The sequence below is a fragment of the Sinocyclocheilus anshuiensis genome, unplaced genomic scaffold (assembly GCF_001515605.1).
Source record: "Sinocyclocheilus anshuiensis isolate Anshui unplaced genomic scaffold, SAMN03320099.WGS_v1.1 scaffold207, whole genome shotgun sequence".
Taxonomy (NCBI): Eukaryota; Metazoa; Chordata; class Actinopteri; order Cypriniformes; family Cyprinidae; genus Sinocyclocheilus; species Sinocyclocheilus anshuiensis.
Window position 1 is genome coordinate 5,746,017 of NW_015551045.1, and position 19,863 is coordinate 5,765,879.

General features: G+C 36.4%; 2 protein-coding genes and 1 pseudogene across 3 annotated transcripts in view; 2 read left to right on the forward strand and 1 right to left on the reverse strand.

The window, feature by feature from the left end:
* Positions 1-6,427, forward strand: part of LOC107661752 (hepatocyte nuclear factor 1-beta-B) — a 10,827-nt gene extending 4,400 nt beyond the window's left edge. The window contains exons 5-9 of the mRNA XM_016451518.1: positions 1,691-1,836; positions 2,242-2,362; positions 5,251-5,403; positions 5,491-5,588; positions 5,742-6,427. Of these exons, the coding sequence (XP_016307004.1) occupies positions 1,691-1,836; positions 2,242-2,362; positions 5,251-5,403; positions 5,491-5,588; positions 5,742-5,762 (539 nt within the window). The 3' untranslated portion in view covers positions 5,763-6,427. The remainder of the gene's footprint in view (positions 1-1,690; positions 1,837-2,241; positions 2,363-5,250; positions 5,404-5,490; positions 5,589-5,741) is intronic.
* Positions 6,428-8,960: 2,533 nt separating this feature from the next.
* On the reverse strand, positions 8,961-11,168 carry LOC107661784 (toll-like receptor 13; annotated as a pseudogene).
* Positions 11,169-14,175: 3,007 nt separating this feature from the next.
* LOC107661753 (probable ATP-dependent RNA helicase DDX52) overlaps positions 14,176-19,863 on the forward strand; it is an 8,750-nt gene continuing 3,062 nt past the window's right edge. The window contains exons 1-10 of one of the 2 annotated variants that reach the window (XM_016451519.1): positions 14,176-14,300; positions 14,672-14,888; positions 14,974-15,107; positions 15,549-15,734; positions 15,834-15,977; positions 16,067-16,178; positions 16,766-16,838; positions 17,010-17,213; positions 17,420-17,510; positions 17,666-17,788. In XM_016451519.1, coding sequence (XP_016307005.1) covers positions 14,214-14,300; positions 14,672-14,888; positions 14,974-15,107; positions 15,549-15,734; positions 15,834-15,977; positions 16,067-16,178; positions 16,766-16,838; positions 17,010-17,213; positions 17,420-17,510; positions 17,666-17,788 — 1,371 coding nt within the window. In that variant the 5' untranslated portion in view covers positions 14,176-14,213. The remainder of the gene's footprint in view (positions 14,301-14,671; positions 14,889-14,973; positions 15,108-15,548; positions 15,735-15,833; positions 15,978-16,066; positions 16,179-16,765; positions 16,839-17,009; positions 17,214-17,419; positions 17,511-17,665; positions 17,789-19,863) is intronic. The other variant, XM_016451520.1, reaches the window with a different exon arrangement.

Consider the following 19,863-nt stretch of genomic DNA (forward strand, 5'->3'; position numbering starts at 1 on the left):
CGACGAGACAAAAACATTAAAATCCATTATAAACGAGGCATTTGTTGCATCGCGCCGCGTAAACATAAAACCATGTCTGCATTTGTGATTGAAGAAATGACAAACAACAAGCACTACTCTACACTGCTCAAAACTCGCATTTGAATCGTCAAATTCTTTAAATATAAAAAACGTACTTATAGTCTGAGAGTCAGAACAGCCGGCATTGTAGTCTACTCTCCCAGGATCAGGAAACAGTCCTCCATAAAATGTGCTGCACACATCTGAATATTTGAGTTGAACTGTTCTGGAACAGTGTTGTAAATACAACTTAACCACTGATTTCTAGTCGTGTCCTCTTTTGGAAGGCCAAACAAAGTAGTTTCGCTTTCACAACGAAACACACAGCGTCACACACGGCGGGCTGAGTGAGCAGAGGCGGCGGATTCGACAAAGGAGCGTCTGGCGGGCTTGCAGCAACCACATGTGACGACCCCAGGCTAATTTGGATGATCTGATTTCTACCAAGTGTTATTTATTCACTATCACATTTTTTTTTTAATATTTCACATATCTTTTATTTTTGTATTTTCAGTTTTGTTTTAATTTTAAATAATTTTAATATGTGCTATTGTCATTTTTATTATTTTGTTTAATATTTGTTTAATTTATTTTTATTCAGTTCAGTTTTAGTTTTTATTTATTTCCAGTTAGTAAATTTAGTGCTTAAGCTTATTTCAGTTAATTGACAAAAACAGCATTTATATTTTTGTTTACTTTAAACATTTTATTATCCTTCATTTCAGCTTTATTTCAACTAACAAAAATGTTTTTAATAGTTTTAGTTACCAATAATTACAGACATATTTTGCCATTTATGAGTGTTAATATCAGGTGTAAAAAGGCTCACAGATGCAGTAAGTGTGTGTGTGTTTTATTGGAATTCCTCCGTCCCATTAGTGTGTGAACAAAACACACAGACGCATGTGAGAAAGAGGGACATAAAATCGCTTACTGCAATCTTTAGGGTCAAACCAGGGTCAAGTCAAGGTTCGAGCTTTGTGTCTGGGAGGGTGTTCAGCACACAATCTCGCCCTCAGAAGATCGATAGCTGTTTGGAAAAAAGTATTTTAAACCCAGAAGGATCACGCAGTAGCTTAAAATGATCATCTAATAAAATCAAAATGCTTCAGCTTAACTTTTGACAACTACCAAAAAAAAGGACACCGTTCTGTTGAAAAGCTGTAAACTGTCAGCCTGTGAAATGGACCGAATTCCGCAGAATGTTTGCGAATGGATTAATATTACGTCAAGAGTGAGTCAGAGAACAGTGTGTTTGCTCAACCTGTGTGTTCTGCTACAGTCACTGACCTCCAACTGTTCAAAAGCTCTTTGATTGTATTTGTTTGCCCAGAGCAAGAAAAGGCACAACATTTAGCATAATCAGTTTTGAGGTATGTTTATGAGAATGCATTTAAGGAATGGACGGTCCAATAAAGGCCCTTCAGTGTTTGGACTGCAGACTCTTATCATTTTAGCTGCATTTACAGCAACACAAAGAGGTCAAATAAAGATAGACAGAATCAGGTCAGTATGTGCGACTAATGGCGATTATTTTCTCGCCATTTTCAGTGAACATTATTGTTGTCAAAGCATTAACTGTGCACAGCAATACAGTTAAAAATGATGTTTCTTATGTTTTTAAATGCAGAACTCAGGTACAGTCAACAAGGAACCAGTGAGGTCACTTCCTCAACGACCATCACTCACCATGGTAGCAGCCAATCAGTATTGCAACAGGTGTCTCCGGGTAGTCTGGACCCCTGCCACGGCTTGCTATCGACGGATGCCAAAATGGTAAAGCAAAATCTGTTTTAGCGTCCACATTATAGTGCAGTCACAATGTGCATGCTTTGACAAGTACGGGTCTGCCAGCCTTTTTTTCGACCCGAAATAGCATGTAGTCGCAGAGATCAATGTACATTTTACAGACATGATTGATAAAGTTGCCTTTATTTGAAAACTGACTCAACTAGGTCAAAGAGAGCATTGATCTAGTATGTGCAGGCAGTGCGTTTGTTCACTTTTATGGCTGGTGTGAATTGGCCCCCCCAATAAACATTCGTTATGTTATGTTAGTGCGCACTCACAGTCCAAAACAGCGTCTTGCACCAGAGGAAAGTGACCATGCTCTAACTTGCAAAGTGTTTGTGTACCTTATATGTATTTACATAGTGTGTATGCATGTGCATGTGTGTCCAGATCTCAGTCTCTGGTGGAGTTTTGCCTCCTGTGAGCACTTTGACCAACATTCATAGTCTGTCTCAGTCGTCTCATCATCATCAGCAAGCACAGAGCCTCATTATGAGCCTGGCTGCTCAAAGTGAGTAGATCACCATTTTATTTCCTCCTTCTTCATGTCTTACATTATTGTTGTTCTTAAACTGTGGTATGTGCTAAATTTACAGTAAAGAAACGGCAGCTGTGGTTGCCAGAATTTCACTGTAAAAAAATATGGTGACAAAGTAAATAATGATATATATTATTATTAGGTGGTGATGTAATATTAGCATACAAGTTACTTGAACTACCTAAAACCTCTCTAGGAATGTCCTTTTACTGTTTTTTTTTACTGTAAATACAGTCATTCATAGTTTTTACTTGCAACCCCCCCCCATAAATAATATACAGTATTTTACTGCAAAATTACATATACAATGTCAAACCATTTACATGGTTTCATTTTTACATAGTAATATATACCGTAAGGTAACTTACAGTTAAACGGGTTTTACTGTAGCATTTTTAGAGTTCTATTTCTAAAATTGATTGCACTTTTAATATATCCTTTACGCATCCCCATGTGAATATGCTTTTATAGCCCTCATTTTGACATGTGCTGTAAAAAAAAATGGAAAATCTACTGGTAATTTTCTGTCAGGACAGTAACAGACATTTCCATTAACCCTAAAACACAACGCAATGAAGTGCGAACTTCAAAATACAGGTAAAACACAAATAAATATGTTAAAAAAATAAATACAGAAAATTCATATTAATACAATACATAGTGCTTTCTATTAATATTATTCCATATTTTCTGATGTGATAGATGCGATGTGATTTTTTTCTGATGTGGTATTTGGTCTGAAAAGTTTGAGAACCACTAATCTACACTGTCAAAATGTCCTCATTAATTTTTTCTAATCAGTTATCAAATAGAGTTGCAAAAAACTATTCAGATTTCCCCAAACACTCCTCCTCCTTCCATTAGTCAAACACTCAGCCCCGCCCCCAAGGTGGGTTGGTTGAGCCACTATTGCTTTGCCGGTTTGGATTCTCAAATAAATGTTTTGATAGCCGAAGTAATAGTTTGATAAGCATCTTGGTGATCTAGTTAGATCTTATAAACATGTTTATTGCCAGCTACCTGAATGATAACACTGGTTTAAGGACACAGAGGTTTGAAGGTCGTTCTATCGGCCCCTTGAGTACTGAGGTGTGTGACCACCACAATAACGCAAGAACGTGTTTTATGCGTTGGTCATGCATTTGAGTCCATGTTTGCACACTTGCCTAAGCCAGTAAACAGACATCAGACAGTAATAACAGAGTCCATTTACAGGTTCATTTTCAAGTCTTAAATGTACAATAGCAAAATCATCATGTTTAAGGATTCAAACTAACACGTAAAATTATAATCTGACTGTTTTGGCCCAAAAAGAATGTTATAGATGGACTTCAAATGCTGAAAAGTGTAGAATGTGGTCCCCGTTATCTATCTATCTATCTATCTATCTATCTTTCTTTCTTTCTTTCTTTCTTTCTATATTAATCAAATCTATTTCCTTACACATTTAGGACTACTTTTTGATTACTTTTGGCCTAACTCGTTTATCACATTGATTTAAATAGGATAATCTTGTACCAGTTGATATAAAAATATATTGCATTCATTGTTATTAACAACATAAAGTCCATTAAACATTACATTAAGTCAAGGTTTCTCAAAATAGGATTCGTGAAGGAACTGCAGGGAATTTGTGAATTTAAGGCAAAGCTAATAATTAAATAATTAAAAAAATGTAAAATGAAAACCAATCATTTTAAAATAACAACAATCAAAATAAAACACTTAGTAAAAATTAATAAGTAATCATGTAATCAATTAAAAAGTAACTGTATTTTAAAATGTACTATAATCTAATTACAAGTAAGTTAAATTATATAGCATTATTTCTGAATGTTCTCTAAATGTTCAAAATGTCCACTTATGTTTTAGAAATGTTTTTCTTCCAGGAAAAAGTCAGTTTATCATTTAACTATAATAATTCTGATATATGTGTAATAGAGCTGTCAAAATGGCTGAAAAACTAAATTCGAATTTTGTACTTAAATATTATCAATATTATCAATATTCGAATTATATTCGAATTTAAAAGGCATAATTTCATTTAGGGGGAAAAAAGCTTTTGGCTTCTCTCCTGAGGCCACAAGAGGGCGCATCGAACAAAATATTATGCACGTTTCTTCAAAGCATAATAAAATAACACGACTATCTTTGAAAAAAGTGCATAATGTTTAAAATAATGTTTATAAACCTTATATAATTAAAGTTGCTTAAACAATTAGAAACAAAACAGAATCATGCATGTATGTATAGTTTAATACAAAGGACCGAAAACCATTCACAAAGAGTACTTTCTTCATTTAAAAACTTGAGATGCAGTAGGATGGGGAAAAACAGCCATAAAGTCTTGACAGGTTTTTTTTTAAAGTTGAACTTACGTTAATTTTACATGACTTTCTAAACATGCGTCTCTCTTGTGCGAGACGCGAGTGCAACGGTGATAGATGTCCCTCTAGAAAATGTGATAAATATGTGTTCTGTGTGAACAGTTTGGTTTTGGTTTTGACGTAAACAACATCATCTCCGCATTGATGTTCTTTTTTCCCGCAATATTTTGAATGAACAACGCAGCAGCGCCGCATCTAGTGGCTTCAGCTGGATAGACTAACGAAAACATTAAAATGCAATGACACTTACATCGTTGTCGCATTTCGTGCGCCACTGATAAGGCTGCCTGACGCACACCTAAAATTCGAATGCAACATTTTTGCATTCGAATGTGGATTTTTATTTTAAATTCGACGAATATTCCAAATTCGAAAACAATTTTACAGCCCTAATGTGTAACTTATCTATAAAGGATTAGTATTACTTTAATTCTTGTCGAACACTTTGATAACATTGTTTTTATGTTTTTCCAGGTCTGACATCTCCGTCTCAGTCTCAGAGTGTGCCTGTCATCAACAGCGTGTCTGGACTCACAACCCTGCAGCCCATGCATTTCCCTCAGAGCAGCAGCCTGACACAGCTGACCACAGCTCACATCTCCCAGCAGCCCTACACACAGTCACACAGTAAATACACTCGCTTCTTTGCCTATGACAGCAGAAAATATTGTCATTCTGAATAACGATGTCTTATAAGAACGTACACTTTTTCAGTGTACTCTCCCAAACAAGAAGCTGCCCAGTTTTCCCATCCATCTCGATACGCGACCATGGACACCAGCACCATCACACACCTGGGCTCCAGCAAGCAGGTCAGTCTTGCACATTCACAGGAAGTAGCGTACTTCCATGTTGCAAAATAAGGTGGAGAGATTTTTATACAGATATTTCTCTCTATATACATAAACTGCATGACTGTATGGGTCATTATGGTGTATAATCGTTATTCTCTGTTGTCACTGCAGTGTCCTTTGCAGGCCTGGTGAACAAATGCACCGGAGCGAGAACTTCCTCGGCAGCTTAGCAACAGCAGTGCATGATATCTGTGTTTCTCGGTTACTTTGGTTACCTGTTAGCATTGACTGAGAACCAACAGGAGCAGCACTGCCTCTGGATTCTGCGACAAATGAAGACTAGTGATTGATATATTACACCTTTAAGCCATAATGGATGACAGAACAAAATGGCAGAACCTGACAGTTGAATACTGTGCCGATGCTTTCACACCAAATGGTTTTAGGTGATGAAATCTTCAATGATACTGTAAATACGATTAAATGAGAAAATACGGTTTGTTGTAAAGTAAGGTAAACTTTTCAGGCAAAACAACTACAAATAGTCAGTCAATCAGAGATATGTTTTTTTTTTCCATACACATATTTGAGATTTGAAATGTATCCCATATTCTAAAAGAAAATCATCACATTACCGTGTAAATTCACATTTGTTTCACAACATCAAAATGGTCTTTCTATTTCAATGCATGGACTTGCACATAAAAGTGATCCCAAAAGACGCTATAAATATAATCGCTTCTCAGGGATTGATTTCACACTACCCCATTGTACTCCATTGTAAAATAAACTGCCTAAAGGCTTTGCTGTTTTTTATATGTTTTGGAATCACCTCAATCATATTTATATTTGTGTAAATTGATAAATAATACATTTTTGATGAATATCTTTTGACTCTGGTGCTCATTTTTATTACTTTAAGACAAAGATGATGTGTTTATTTATGGGAGCAAAAAGTTTTGTCCGGTGATGTACCATAAAGTAGGACCACGGTTTGCATTGTAAATGTTTTCACACACTAATGGAAACTCAGAGGTGTGAAGGAGAGGTGGAGACCGAGATGGGAAATAAAAGGGTGTGTTTTTCTTTTCCATGCCCCATTAGGTCTATTTCCCTTGTCTCACTGGTCAAAGGGCAAGTATCATCTGAGTTCACCTTTAGGATGTGAACAGGTGAAGTCATTTCCTTTGCTCTTCTCACATGACTTCTCTAGCATGTGATTACAGTTTTTTCCATGGAAACTAAGACCCTGGGGATTAATTAGTGTATGACTACTTAAGTAAACTGTACTAGTGTATTAGTCTTTGACACTGAAGAAAACCACTACTGATTTATTTTCATAATTGAAATGGCAGTGGTTCTGAACTTTTACAAAGTTTATACTTCAGAAAATAATATGCATATATAAAATATGCAACATTTAACACGTGCAGCAGTATTGGATCGCTCCTTGTGAAAAGTAAAGATGAAGGATTGTTTGTTGCCCAAAACAAAGCGTTCTTACATTGGAGACTGTTCAAATAGATTTATGCAATTCAGTTATGCTATATTGTTATTGTTCCAGAAGAAGAAGAACATTACACATACAGTGGGGTCCTGTTTTTTTTTTTGAGAGAGAGAGAAAGAAAAATTAGCACTTTTATTAAGCAGGGCGCATTAAATTGATCAAAAGTTACAGTAAAGACTTTTACATGCTGATCTTTTGAGCTTTCTGTTCATCAAAGTATCCACAAAATACTAAGCTGCACAATTGTTTTCAATATTGATAATCATGAATGTTTTTTGAGGACTAAAACAGCATATTAGAATGACTTCTGAAGGATTGTATGACAATTTATTTGCCAAATCGTCAATTTATGAATAAGTAAAGTTAAGATATGGATCGATCAACAAGATACTGTACATTCCCTCACCCTAGTTGTTAAATTCTAACACACACACACAAAACACAAAGCTTACAATTATGTGACTATCCCTAAATGTTAAGAAAACGTTGAGACTGAGATGTTCCTGCAGTTCTCCTGTTCTGGTTCTGTTAATAACAGCATATTAGTGAAATAATATTAATCTAAACAGAAAACATATCAGTAACACTTTACAATACATTAATAATCATGTACTAATACCTGAATTAAAGGGGTCATATGATGTTGCTAAAAAGAACATTATTTTGTGTATTTGGTGTAATGAAATGTGTTTATGCGGTTTAAGGTTAAAAAAACACATTATTTTCCACATACTATACGTTATTGTTTCTCTTCTATGCCCCGCCTTTCTGAAACGCGTTGATTTTTACAAAGCTCATCAGTCTGAAAAAGCGAGGTGTGCTCTGATTGGCCAGCTATCCAGTGCGTTGTGATTGGCCGAATTCCTCAAAAGGAAAACTTGAAATCGCATCATATGACCCCTTTAATACTTACTTCAACATGAACTCGTGATTAGTGAAGACATGAGCTAATTATGAACCAATCAAGAGCTATCGTTAACTACAACCAGAGTCATAAGGATTCATGCATGATTACTGCAGCCTTAACTACATGTTAGTAAATGTTTGATAGTTAATGCACTAATTAACATTGAGGGGTAAACTAAATCAAACAGTCTCTATAAGATCTCTATCATCAGTAACAAGTTAAAGCTTTCTGTCACACTTTGCTGCAGATCCATATCATAGCTGAGGATCTTAACATTCTGAACTATGAACTGAATCTACTGTATGGTAATTGTAACACATTTATGGTTAGCAGAATAGCTTCTCCTGTATAGTCCAGCAGAGGACACATGCTGGGATGTGGACAATGGAGGACAACGTTGAGGCGCAGAGCAATGCATGTGCAGACATGCCCTTCAGAACAGGTCGGCAGAAGAGATCTTATGTCAGCTTCTGCTGGACACTCACTGGGGTCAAAGGTCAGAAAGACAGGAGACAGAAAAGCTGACTGTACTCCTGTAACCCTCTGTTCTCTTCCCACACTGCCATAGCTTGGTGTTAAAGGAATGCTCCGGATTCAAAACAAGCTGTTTTATCAACAGATTACCACAGAACCTAATGTTTGAATCATCCAAGACATTTTTAAAGCAGAAATGTAATGTTTGTGGGTTTGTTTTGACCCTTTGTTCTACTTCTGTACAAAAATGTGCTCTATTTCAGCTGTAAGGTTTCAGTGGTTGTTTATGATTCTATTGTTCTAATGAACTTCTGGTAATTCATGACCAACATAACCCTTGTGAGAGTAGTTCTCTCCATGTAAACAGACCTTTTCTTGTAATTTTTCAGGTGTTATGCAAAAGCTCTGGGCTTTACTGGCTTTACATGCAATTACAATATGATGTCAGTCTGATAAAATTAGAGAAAGGGCCATTATTGCTTGACCATTTCCACCCCCATGTCTAGCTACCAGGGGGTCCAGTGTGTGGGCCAAACATCAGCCCACAATGACCCCCTACTGAGATCTTGTTGACTTGTTCACTTGGACAGATTCAAACATGCTGACTAAGGTATTGTTCAGTCATCAAATGTTTTAAAGTAAGGTATATATTATTGTGTTTATATTTACAGGAATTCTGCAAATAATTTGAAAATAAAAATAAAAATCCATATAAAAGTTTGAGATCAGTAAGATTAAAAAAAAAAAAAAATTATTACTTTTATTTCACAAGGACGTACAGTATTAAAACGATCAAGTGACAGTAAAGATTCCTATTTCAAATAAATTCTGTTAATCAAAATATTAAGCAGCACAATTTTTTAACATAGATTATAGTAAGAAATATTGTAAGACATAATAAGAAAATTGTTTGTTGAGCAGAAAATCAGCATATTAGAATGAGTTCTGAAGAATCATGTGACACTGAACACTGGAGTAATGATGCTGAAAATTCAGCCTGCGTTCTCGAAAGGATGAGTTTGGTTAGCTTCGAATTGGGGTGGAACAACTCAGCCGGGATCGAGTGGTCTTCGGACAGCGCATTCTTGGAGAGATCCAAAAACCAGAGCTGGGGTCTGGATTGGAATGTATCAGGATTCAGATGAGCAAGATTCGTGTTTCCAGCGTAAAACATTTCCAAGGAGGATAAACCTTGAAGCAGATTTGAGGGTATTTCGCCGATTCCATGACATTGACTGTGCAAGGTCAATACTCTGAGTTGCTTCAGGTCTTTAAAGGGAGGGTATTTCAATTGATCATCGGTAAATGAAATGCTGTTGGCATACAAATCTAGTTTTTGAATTTAGGCATGCCTGAGAACACATTATGCTGTTTGGTTAATGTTTTAGCTGATATTTTGTTTGATGACAGTAACAGAGACGTCAGGTTATTCAGTCCTTCGAATGCATGGTCTTCGATGTCTGAAATCTGATTGTCTTGTAAGGACAAATTGTTCAGCTGTGAAACATTCCTAAAAGTTTGCTTCTCGATTTTGCTTAGCTTATTAAAATTAAGTTCCAGATCCAACAAGGAATGTGGCCCATTGCTGAAAGCATCACCGATCCTTAACAGATTGCTTGTTCCAAGCTTGAGGACCTCAAGACTCTTCAGGTCCTTGCACAAGCAGGAACTAATAATCGAGATTTTGTTACTGTACAAGTACAGAGTTTTCACCTGTGTTAAATTGGCAAAGTCATCACAAGTGAGCATGTTGATGCTGTTTCTGCTGAGATCTATGATCTCGAGAGTGAAGAGCATTTAGTTGTGTTTTTAGTTGTGTAAATCCTCTGAACATACTCGGTGATAACTGGGATATTTCATTATCTCCTAAATAGCCGTACAACTTGTAGCACTGGAGAACATGCGTTGAGCAGAAGGTTAGTCTTGCTCAACTCAACGTTTGCATTAAGCCTGATTTTATTCAAGAAATTCTTGAAGCTCTGAAGCACATTAGCAGCATTCTGGCCTGACATATGAACATCCATGAAGTATGATGTTTTCACTGAGGTAAAGAATGTCTTTTCTGTAAAGTTCCATGTCATGGTTCCATTTTGACCACGATAAGATAAATCAAGGGGACTGAGAGATGGAAATATATTGTCTGTGAGCTGAAATGTTGCCAAAGGATTGTTGGAAAAATCCAGTCTTTTTAATTAAATGGGCTTTGTTGACATTTCATATGAGTTGAAAGTATCAAAATGGTTGCTTCCAATGTACAGTTCCTCCAAATATTGTGATGCAAGAACCGGCTTGATTTTCTCTATATAATGGAGGTGGTTTTTGGTTACGTTTAACACCTTTAAATTCTGAAGCGTGCTAAAAGTCTTGTATATAATTGTAATCCAGACGTAGCACCAGCGGATTGGTTAGGCCGTGTAGCATACCTCTCGAGATTCCTTGTAGTCTGTTGCTGGCCAGATTGAGATGGGATAAATTGGAAAGATTGTCAAGGGCACCACTTATTGTTGAATATGTTCAAGTCCTGTAAGTTTGACAAATGATTAAAGTCTCCAATCTGGATCTGTGCAAAGGCATTAAAGGAAACATCTAAAATCCGTGAATTTCTAGGTATCCACGGAATCCTGAAAAAGCCCATTTTGTAGCAAAGTACTTTCAGCTGGATGTCTTTTATTAGGGGAGTACTGATTATGCAGTTCTTTAAAGGGGTCATATGCTAAAAAGAACATTATTTTGTGTATTTGGTGTAATGAAATGTGTTTATGCGGTTTAAGGTTAAAAAACATTGTTTTCCACATACTGTACATTATTGTTGCTCCTCTATGCCCCGCCTTTCTGAAGCGTGTCGATTTTTACAAAGCTCATCATTCTGAAAAGCGAGGTGTGCTGTGATTGGCCAGCTATCCAGTGCGTTGTGATTGGCTGAATACCTCAAGCGTGTGACGGAAATGTTACGCCCCTTAACACATTGTGTGATGCCGTGTCTCCTGGCACGCGAGACAAAACCAATAAAACCCATTACAAATGAGGCATTTGTTGCATCCAGTGGGGACATAATTACTGATTATAATTGACTTATACTGTGCTTTTACGCATTGCGTTGCGTATCGCGCCGCGTAAACATAAAACCATGTCTGCATTTGTTATCGGAGAAACGACAAATAACAAGCGCTACTCGCATTTGAATCATCAGTGGCAAATTCTTTAAATATAAAAAATGTACTTACAGGCTGTGAGTCAGAAGCGCCAGACTGTCCTTGCAAAGTTGGAACTGCCCCACTTTATAGAACAGCCTTTGAGCACAGATCCATTGTATGCTACTCTGCAGGTTCCTCAGCGACCAGCACGGATCAGCTCTAGACATGACGAAGCGGATATCGTCCTCTTTTGGAAGGCCAAACAAAGTAGTTTCGCTTTCACAACTAAACACACAGCATCTCCACAACATGGCGCCGGCGGCAACAACAATACTATGGCAAGAATTAAAGTTACGCCTTCTTTCTTTGCGTGCACATTTGGGCGGCGTTATGCAAATATTCCCACACAGTGACGTAGACATGTGGGGCGTGTTAGAACGAGCCGTTTTAGGAGGGTGTGGACAAGTCTTAACTTTTATAAAGAATATCTCTTTGGATTTGAGACTTTAGTCTTTGCAACTTTACAGATATTCTTTATGCACCAAGAGCTTGTAACACTCCAAAGAGAAAGGAAAAATTTAAATCGCATCATATGACCCCTTTAAGGAAAATGCACTAGATGGGGAAATGAAACCACAAGAGGGCAATATATAATGTGATTTGCTTTAGTGTTCCCATGTTTTTTCTTGATTCTTTTTACATGTCAAACTGGGAATGCACTGTATTCACCTAGAATTTTTTATTTATTTACTTATTTATTTTGTGCCATTTGCCCTGCAGCATTCCAGCAGTTTGACTTTCATTTCCTACAAATAAAATAAAAAAATTCTAAATCACTAAATTAAAAAGGCAAAGATCTAATACATTTTAATATATTTATTTTAATACATTTGTATAGATTATTAAAAAGAAGTTTATTATTACATAGATGATTATAAGAAATTATACCGAAGTGAATTGGTGAATAAACCTCCAATCGATTAAAGGGTTAGTTCACCCAAAAATGAAAATTAGGCTGCGTTTTACTTACCATATATCAAAAATCTGATGCTATGATAAAATGACAAAACAAACTGATCCTCTCACAAAGATAACAGAGAAACTTTGCAACACAACCTGCCATACTTCATTCCATCAACATGAACATGAGCAAAAGAATAATTTCTGTTTGCTGCATTTTTACAGAAGAGAGACAGGCAAAAAGCAGTTTGCAAGATATTTGTTCAGAAAAATAAATAAATAAAATAAAAAAATTAAAAACATCTAATAGTTCTCAAGTCAAGTAACTTTCCCTTCAGGAAATCCTCTGTGTCAGGAAAACTATAGTCCTTTATCAAAAACATGCCAGTGTGTGATAAATATGTAGCAAAATCATTATTGTCTAAATTAAAAATCAATGCTTTCATCCATTCCTATCAAGGGTAATATAGAATAGACTAAAAGAGAATACTTACAATATGCCTGCTATGGTAGTTGCCGATATACAGAAATGAAGCATCTTACTCACTCACAAAGACTCACCTCTTCTATTAGTTCTTGTCTGCTAAAACCTTTGAAAACAACAGGTTGGTCTTGTTTTATGATGTATAACAGGAAGTGAAGTAATCTGAGGGAGAGAAAAAAGCAGAAGTAAAACCCATTCATAAACACACCTAATGAGATACCTATGGCATATGAACCTAATCTGATTCTGCTCATATAATTCATAAAGCATATGTTATAATTTCATCTTGTACAGGTATGTGTGATTCTGTGTTTTCTTATTGGATTGCTTCCTACCCTATCATGGGATGGTTCTGCTGTCATTCTTTATGAAAAGGCTTTAGTTCTCCTTATCTTAATCACATGAGAAGTAGTTCTCTCTACTACTCTATTTCCTTCTGTCATAGGAAGAGTTTTATTTTAGTTAATGATTTATTGCTGTGGAATGTTGTGTTTAAACTCTCTCTTGCTCATGCTCTTACACTCACTTATATCAATACATAATTTAAAGATCTTGATGATCATTACAACAAATTTCTGCTTTGTATTGCAACATCTTTTGTGTAGGTATATGTTTTGTTGCCTGGCAACGTTTGTTTATCTTAAATATAGTAGAATTTAGACATACAAAATGTGACTCAGCCGTATTCAATTAATACTTAGGATCCAATATGCAGGATCTACAAAACAATAGAATAACAAAATCACACTAAAATGTTAAGGTGTTCTTAAAAAATAATTTTGCATGTCGACATTTATTGATATTGTTAATGTTATCCTTTAAACTTAATAATAAGAACTGACATATTCAACATATTGCCAAGTTTGCTTACTATTACTAAAACGTTTTTATTCATAAATGTCTGAAATAAATCTGGTGCTCATCAATTTTTTATTTTATTTTATTTATTGTGTTTTGGTTAATATTGATTCCTGTTACACGAAATTTATTATGACTATGCAACAAAAGCAAAAGAAAAAGTCAAATGTAAAGGAGATTTTAAAAAAATGTAAAAAAAAAAAACAGCGCTCTCTAGTGAACGACAAAGGAAACAAAAAAAGGTGTAATAATCGAACACCAACAGCCGCGTGCTGGTCATAAAATGGAGATCGATTAGTCACGTCTTTCCGCTGTTTCAATGGACGCCTTTGACTTGTTTAGAAAGCTTGGGTCTGGAGCAAAGTTTGATCTGAGAAGGTTTGGTAAAGATGCAGAGCGATTTAAGGTAGGTTTTAATGCAAAGTACATAAGAAAGTTAACTTATGTTAGGCTGTTGTTACGTAAAACGCAGGGAATAGGCCTACGTGAATTTACGACCTGAAATGCTGCCACATGGCTAACATGCTTTTTTCCATTTCCCATTGAATGTTCCTTAAAGTGCTAATGCTAATCCGAGTAAACCCAAATAACGCTAAAAGAGTGCATTAACAAGTAGTATGAGATAATAATTGATATTTTCCAAGTTTTAAACATCTTTAGTTTGGTTACTGTGTTGCACAGCCTATAGAAACAGGAATTCTGGATGCTACTGTTCTTGTGTTACAAATAAACACATGCTCAGTTGGTCATTATTAATTCTTGTGTAACTCCTCTCAGGTAGTGAAGTCTCAGAGCAAGGACAGCTCAAATCAGCTGGCTGGAATCAGCTTTTTTGGCAAAGAGACACAAGAGAACACGTCTCTGGAGTCCAGACTAAGTGAAGATGATGGCGAAGAAGGGAGTGATGAAGAGCAGGCCTCTGGGAAACGGAAATGGACTGAGCCAGTGAAGGCAGCACGAAAGAAAAAGAAAGGAGCTAAGATAAAAACCGATGGCAAGTCATCTTTCAATATTTTCTGATGGCTAGCAATTCAGTGTTTACATTTTTCAAACAGTTCTTTCTCCTTACTGTCCTGAAGCAGATGCAGAGCCTGAGAAGAGCGAGGGAGAGGGGATCCAATGGATGTCATCCCAAGAAAAGGTGAACGACCCCAAGAAGGAGTCTAAAGACAAGCCCTCCTTAAAAAGACTAAAGCAGCTTCATCAGGAGAAGGTACAAAGAGTTGTTATGGCTGTTCACACCACTTTTCATTTCGATTGGCCACACTTGAATATTCTTGTGTCATTTCACATGATAAGATCTGGGGATGTTATCAATTCTGGCCAATGCTAATAATTATTTTCATGTTATGGCCGGGGTTATTGAATTATTAGTGTTTTTAAATATTAGCCTAAATTGAGAGTTAGGTGAATGAGAAAGAATTTTAAATATAAAAACAGAGGAAATAAATGTGCACAATTAAATACGTTTTACTGAAAGATACTCATAAATTAGGAATAATATGTAATATCAGCCAGTAACTGATATGGTATTTGGGTGATTTGTGTTATGGCACAGTGTTAGAATTGACATTTATGTATCTACATGGATCTAATTTCAACTTGGGGAAAACAAACAGATGGTTTTTCTTACATTATTGTTTGTGTGTTTTAGGTGAATCGGATACGGCACCAAAATCGGATTAACGTGCACGGGACAGACATTCCAGATCCTATTTCCACTTTTGAAGAGCTGCAGAAGGAGTATGATCTGGACCCACGAATCGTTCAAAACATCAAGGCAGCGGGTTTCCAAACCCCCACACCCATACAGATGCAGGCCATTCCTCTCATGATGCTTGTAAGACGCATTTCTGTCGCATCAGATATAAGTGTGTGTGTTTTCCTGATCCTCACTTAGTTAAGTGTTTTGATCCCATCATGGATGTGCTTGTATTAGAAAAGGGAGATCCTGGCATCTGCTCCTACAGGATCTGGTAAGACTATGGCCTTCTGTCTGCCCCTGCTGGCCCACCTTCGCCAGCCCCTTAATAAGGGTTTCAGAGCCCTCATCATCTCCCCCACCAGAGAGCTCGCCACTCAGGTAAACCTTCGGCCCACCTCGTGCTGATTATTACTGTATGACTGGCCTACAGAATGCAGTAAAGCCTAGCATTCTCATTTTTTCTCTAGACTCACAGAGAGTTGCTCAAACTGTCAGAAGGAGTGGGCTTCAGAGTTCACATGCTCAATAAAGGAGTTGAAGCTGTGAAAAAATATGGGCCCAAGACAGCAAAGAAATTTGGTATGTGATGTGTATGCATATTTACTTATTAATTAAAAAAAATATATAAATAATTATGTTTATTCAGCAAGGATGAACTGATGAAAAATGGCAGTAAAGACATTTATAATGTTACAAAAATATTTCAAATACATTTTCTTTTGAACATTACATTCATCTAAGAATCCTGAAAACAATGTATAATGATTTCCATGAAAAGCAGCAAAACCGTTTTCGACGTTGATAATAAGAAATGTTACTTGAGCGTCAAATCAGCATATTCAAATGATTTCTAAAGGATCATGTGACACTGTAGACTGGAGTAGATTCAACTTTGCCGTCATAGGAATTAATTGCATTTTACAATAGAAAACTGTTATTTTACATTTTAAAAAGATTTCACAGTATTACTGTATTTAATGCAGTGGATGCAAAGGTGAACTGAAAATAACAATGAGTTAGGATGTTGCTTTGAGATCCTTGAGTGTTTAGCATAATTATGTTTCTAATGGGGGTTTGCAGGAATTGTGGGGTTACAAAAAAGTTTGAGAACTGCTGTTTTAGAGTGATTCACTCACTGTCTTATTCTTAATACTTTTGTTTTCCAGATATATTGGTGACGACTCCTAACAGATTGATATATTTACTAAATCAAGACCCTCCTGCTATCAACTTAAGTAGGTGAGTGAGTTGCAAAAACTCTCATATCTGAACATTTCTCTTCAAGAAAATACATTAAAGTATTAATTACGTGTTTTCATCAAAGAGCTTCCAGATTGTGTCATGTTCACCATCATACACAGGAAATCAGTAGCTTCTGTCCCCAGTCTAAATGTGTTTTACTGTGTGTAGTGTGGAGTGGCTGGTGGTGGATGAATCTGATAAGCTCTTTGAGGATGGCAAGACTGGTTTCAGAGAACAGCTTGCCACTATCTTCTTGGCCTGCAGTTCTCATAAAATCCACCGGGTTCTCTTCAGTGCAACCTTTGCCACAGATGTAGAGCAATGGTGCAAACTAAACCTAGACAACCTCGTCTGTGTCAACATTGGACCCAGGTATGGAAACACTCATGTTACTTGAGTTGTTTCATGTGACAAGATTAATTCTTATTTTGTTGTAGAAATTTATTGCTATTTTAAGTGTAAGCTTTTAAAAACAACAACAGGATCAATAAATTAAATACAAATGTTACTTAAATGTAAGAAATTTACATTTTTTTAATTAAATTGAAATTCATTTACCTGGCTTTCTCCTTCCACAGGAACTCTGCAGCCGAGACTGTGGAGCAGCAGCTTCTGTTTGTGGGTTCAGAAAATGGAAAGCTACTTGCTATGAGAAACCTTATAAATCAGGTCTGTGAAGTTCTCACTTTAGTCATTCTCATGACAAAATATAATTTCAATTTAAAAATCCAAAAATTCTAATCCAGAGTTTCATAATTCAGATGCCTTATAAGGAGAAGTGAGTTTTTAGCACTGAAATTGCCATAACTTCCATTTTCTTCCAGGGATTTCTGCCGCCAGTGTTGGTGTTTGTTCAGTCTATTGACCGTGCCCGAGAGCTGTTCCATGAGCTGGTGTACGAGGGAATAAACGTGGATGTGATCCATGCAGATCGCACACAACAGCAGGTTAATAAAAGTACCAGATTATCTTTAAAAGAACACCATTAATCATTCATTAAAAAAAGGATTTGAGGACGTAAAGTTGCTAAAAATGGGAAAAAATCGAATTGGCTCTAAACATTCAAAATTATTCAACCCCCATATGTAAAATTTTGTGGAGAATCTTGTATTCTTTATAACCTCCAATGAACGTTATCGCAAAGTGCTTACAAGCTTCTGAGACCTTTCTACTGGAATCTTGGCCCATTCCTTCAGTTTCCAGGTCATTGATAATCTTTGATTTCATGTTGCCTTTGTGTTTTTCAAATTCCAAAAATATTTTAATGGCATTTAAATCTGGAAACCAAACAGGCCATTCTAGAACATTCTAAGACCAATCCCAAGCTTCAGTAGATTTGAATGTCAGCTTCGGGATGATTGTCCTGTTGGAAAATCCACTAATCATCATGAGCTTCAGTCTATTCACCCAAAACATCACAATCTTTGTCAAAATGGAATGATACTTCAAAGAATCCAAATCTCTACAGTCAAGATTTCCACTTCCTGCAGCAATGCATCCCCATAACAAGACTGGTCCACCTCCATGTTTGACCGAGGAGATGGTGTTGTTCTGCTCATAAACTTTGCTTTTTTTTTATACCAGACATACCGTGGATTTATGGGTCCAAAAAGTTCTAGTTTGGTCACATCGCTCAATAAAACATTGATCTTCACATTTCAAACAGAACTTAAAACTATTTCTTCTCTAGAGCTTTTGTGAGAGCACTTTTGACTTATATTTGCTGCTCAAACATAGTATGGTTTGTTATAGAGTTTCCAAGGGCTTATTTGTTTTAACACAACTTTGTACCCTACCATACAAATAAGTGATTTAAAAACAGCACTGTTGGATAATTAAAACATAGCTGTATTACAAAAAAATCCTGTAACTCAAAAATATTGCATTATACAGGTGCATCTAAAAAAAATTAGAATATTGTGAAAAGTTCATTTTTTGTAACTTTTAGTAAAACTTTCATATATTGTAGATTCATTACATGTAACGTAACACATTTCAAAGTTTTTTTTTGTTTAAAAGGTGACATATCATGAAAATCTGACTTTTCCAGGTTTTAAGTGCTATAATCAGGTCCCTGGTGCATCTACCAACCAAGGAAACGTGAAAAAGATTAACCCAGTAACTTTGTTTTGGTAAGCCTTTTTCTGCAAGCGTCTGAGAAAACGAGCGCGTCAGATTTCACTCCCTTGGTGACATGGCAAAGGGATCTCATTATAATATTACCGCCCCTTAATCTGTAAGTTTCCACCCACGGCGCCGTCATTTTGATTTCACAAGCGACAACGGTGTACCTATTCTAACGCCATGGCGAAAGTTTGAGCAAAACATGTTAACTGTTCTGTCTTTGGCTGCACAGACGATCACAGAACACTATTTAGAGTCCCAGCCTCAGAGGAGACAAGAGAGCAGTGGATTTATTGATTTATCTACTGTATATTGCTGCTGCCACACAGATCTAAAATAAACATGCAACTTATTTCCCAGCTGTTTACCTTCACAGACATAACCCTTATATTACATATTGTAAAAAGGGGCATAATATGTCTCGATATGGTTAGATCTTACAGCTCATGAAAGTCAAAAATCCAGTATCAAAAAAAGGATTTGCAAAACAGAAAAGTTCAAGTTCTTTTAAAGTATGTTCATTTATGCACTCAATACTTGGCCGGGGCTCCTTTAGCACAAATGACAGCATCGGTGAGGTGTGGCATGGAAGTGATCAGCTTGTGGCACTGCTGAGGCACTATTGAGCCTTCAGCTCGTCTGTATTTTTGGATTGACTGTTTATTATCTTTCTCTTGAAAATATCCCATAGATATTATATCCTCCTCCACCTTTCACTGACTTCTTTACGCACTTGGGCTTCAGTCTTTCCCCAGTTTGATGCCAAACAAAATGTTTCCCACCTGACCCAAATAAATTAAACTTGCTCTCATCACTAAAGTGAACTTTGGACCAGTTCTCCTTTCTCCACACAACATGCTCCTCAGCAAAGGTGAGCCTCGTCTTTTGATTCTTTCTG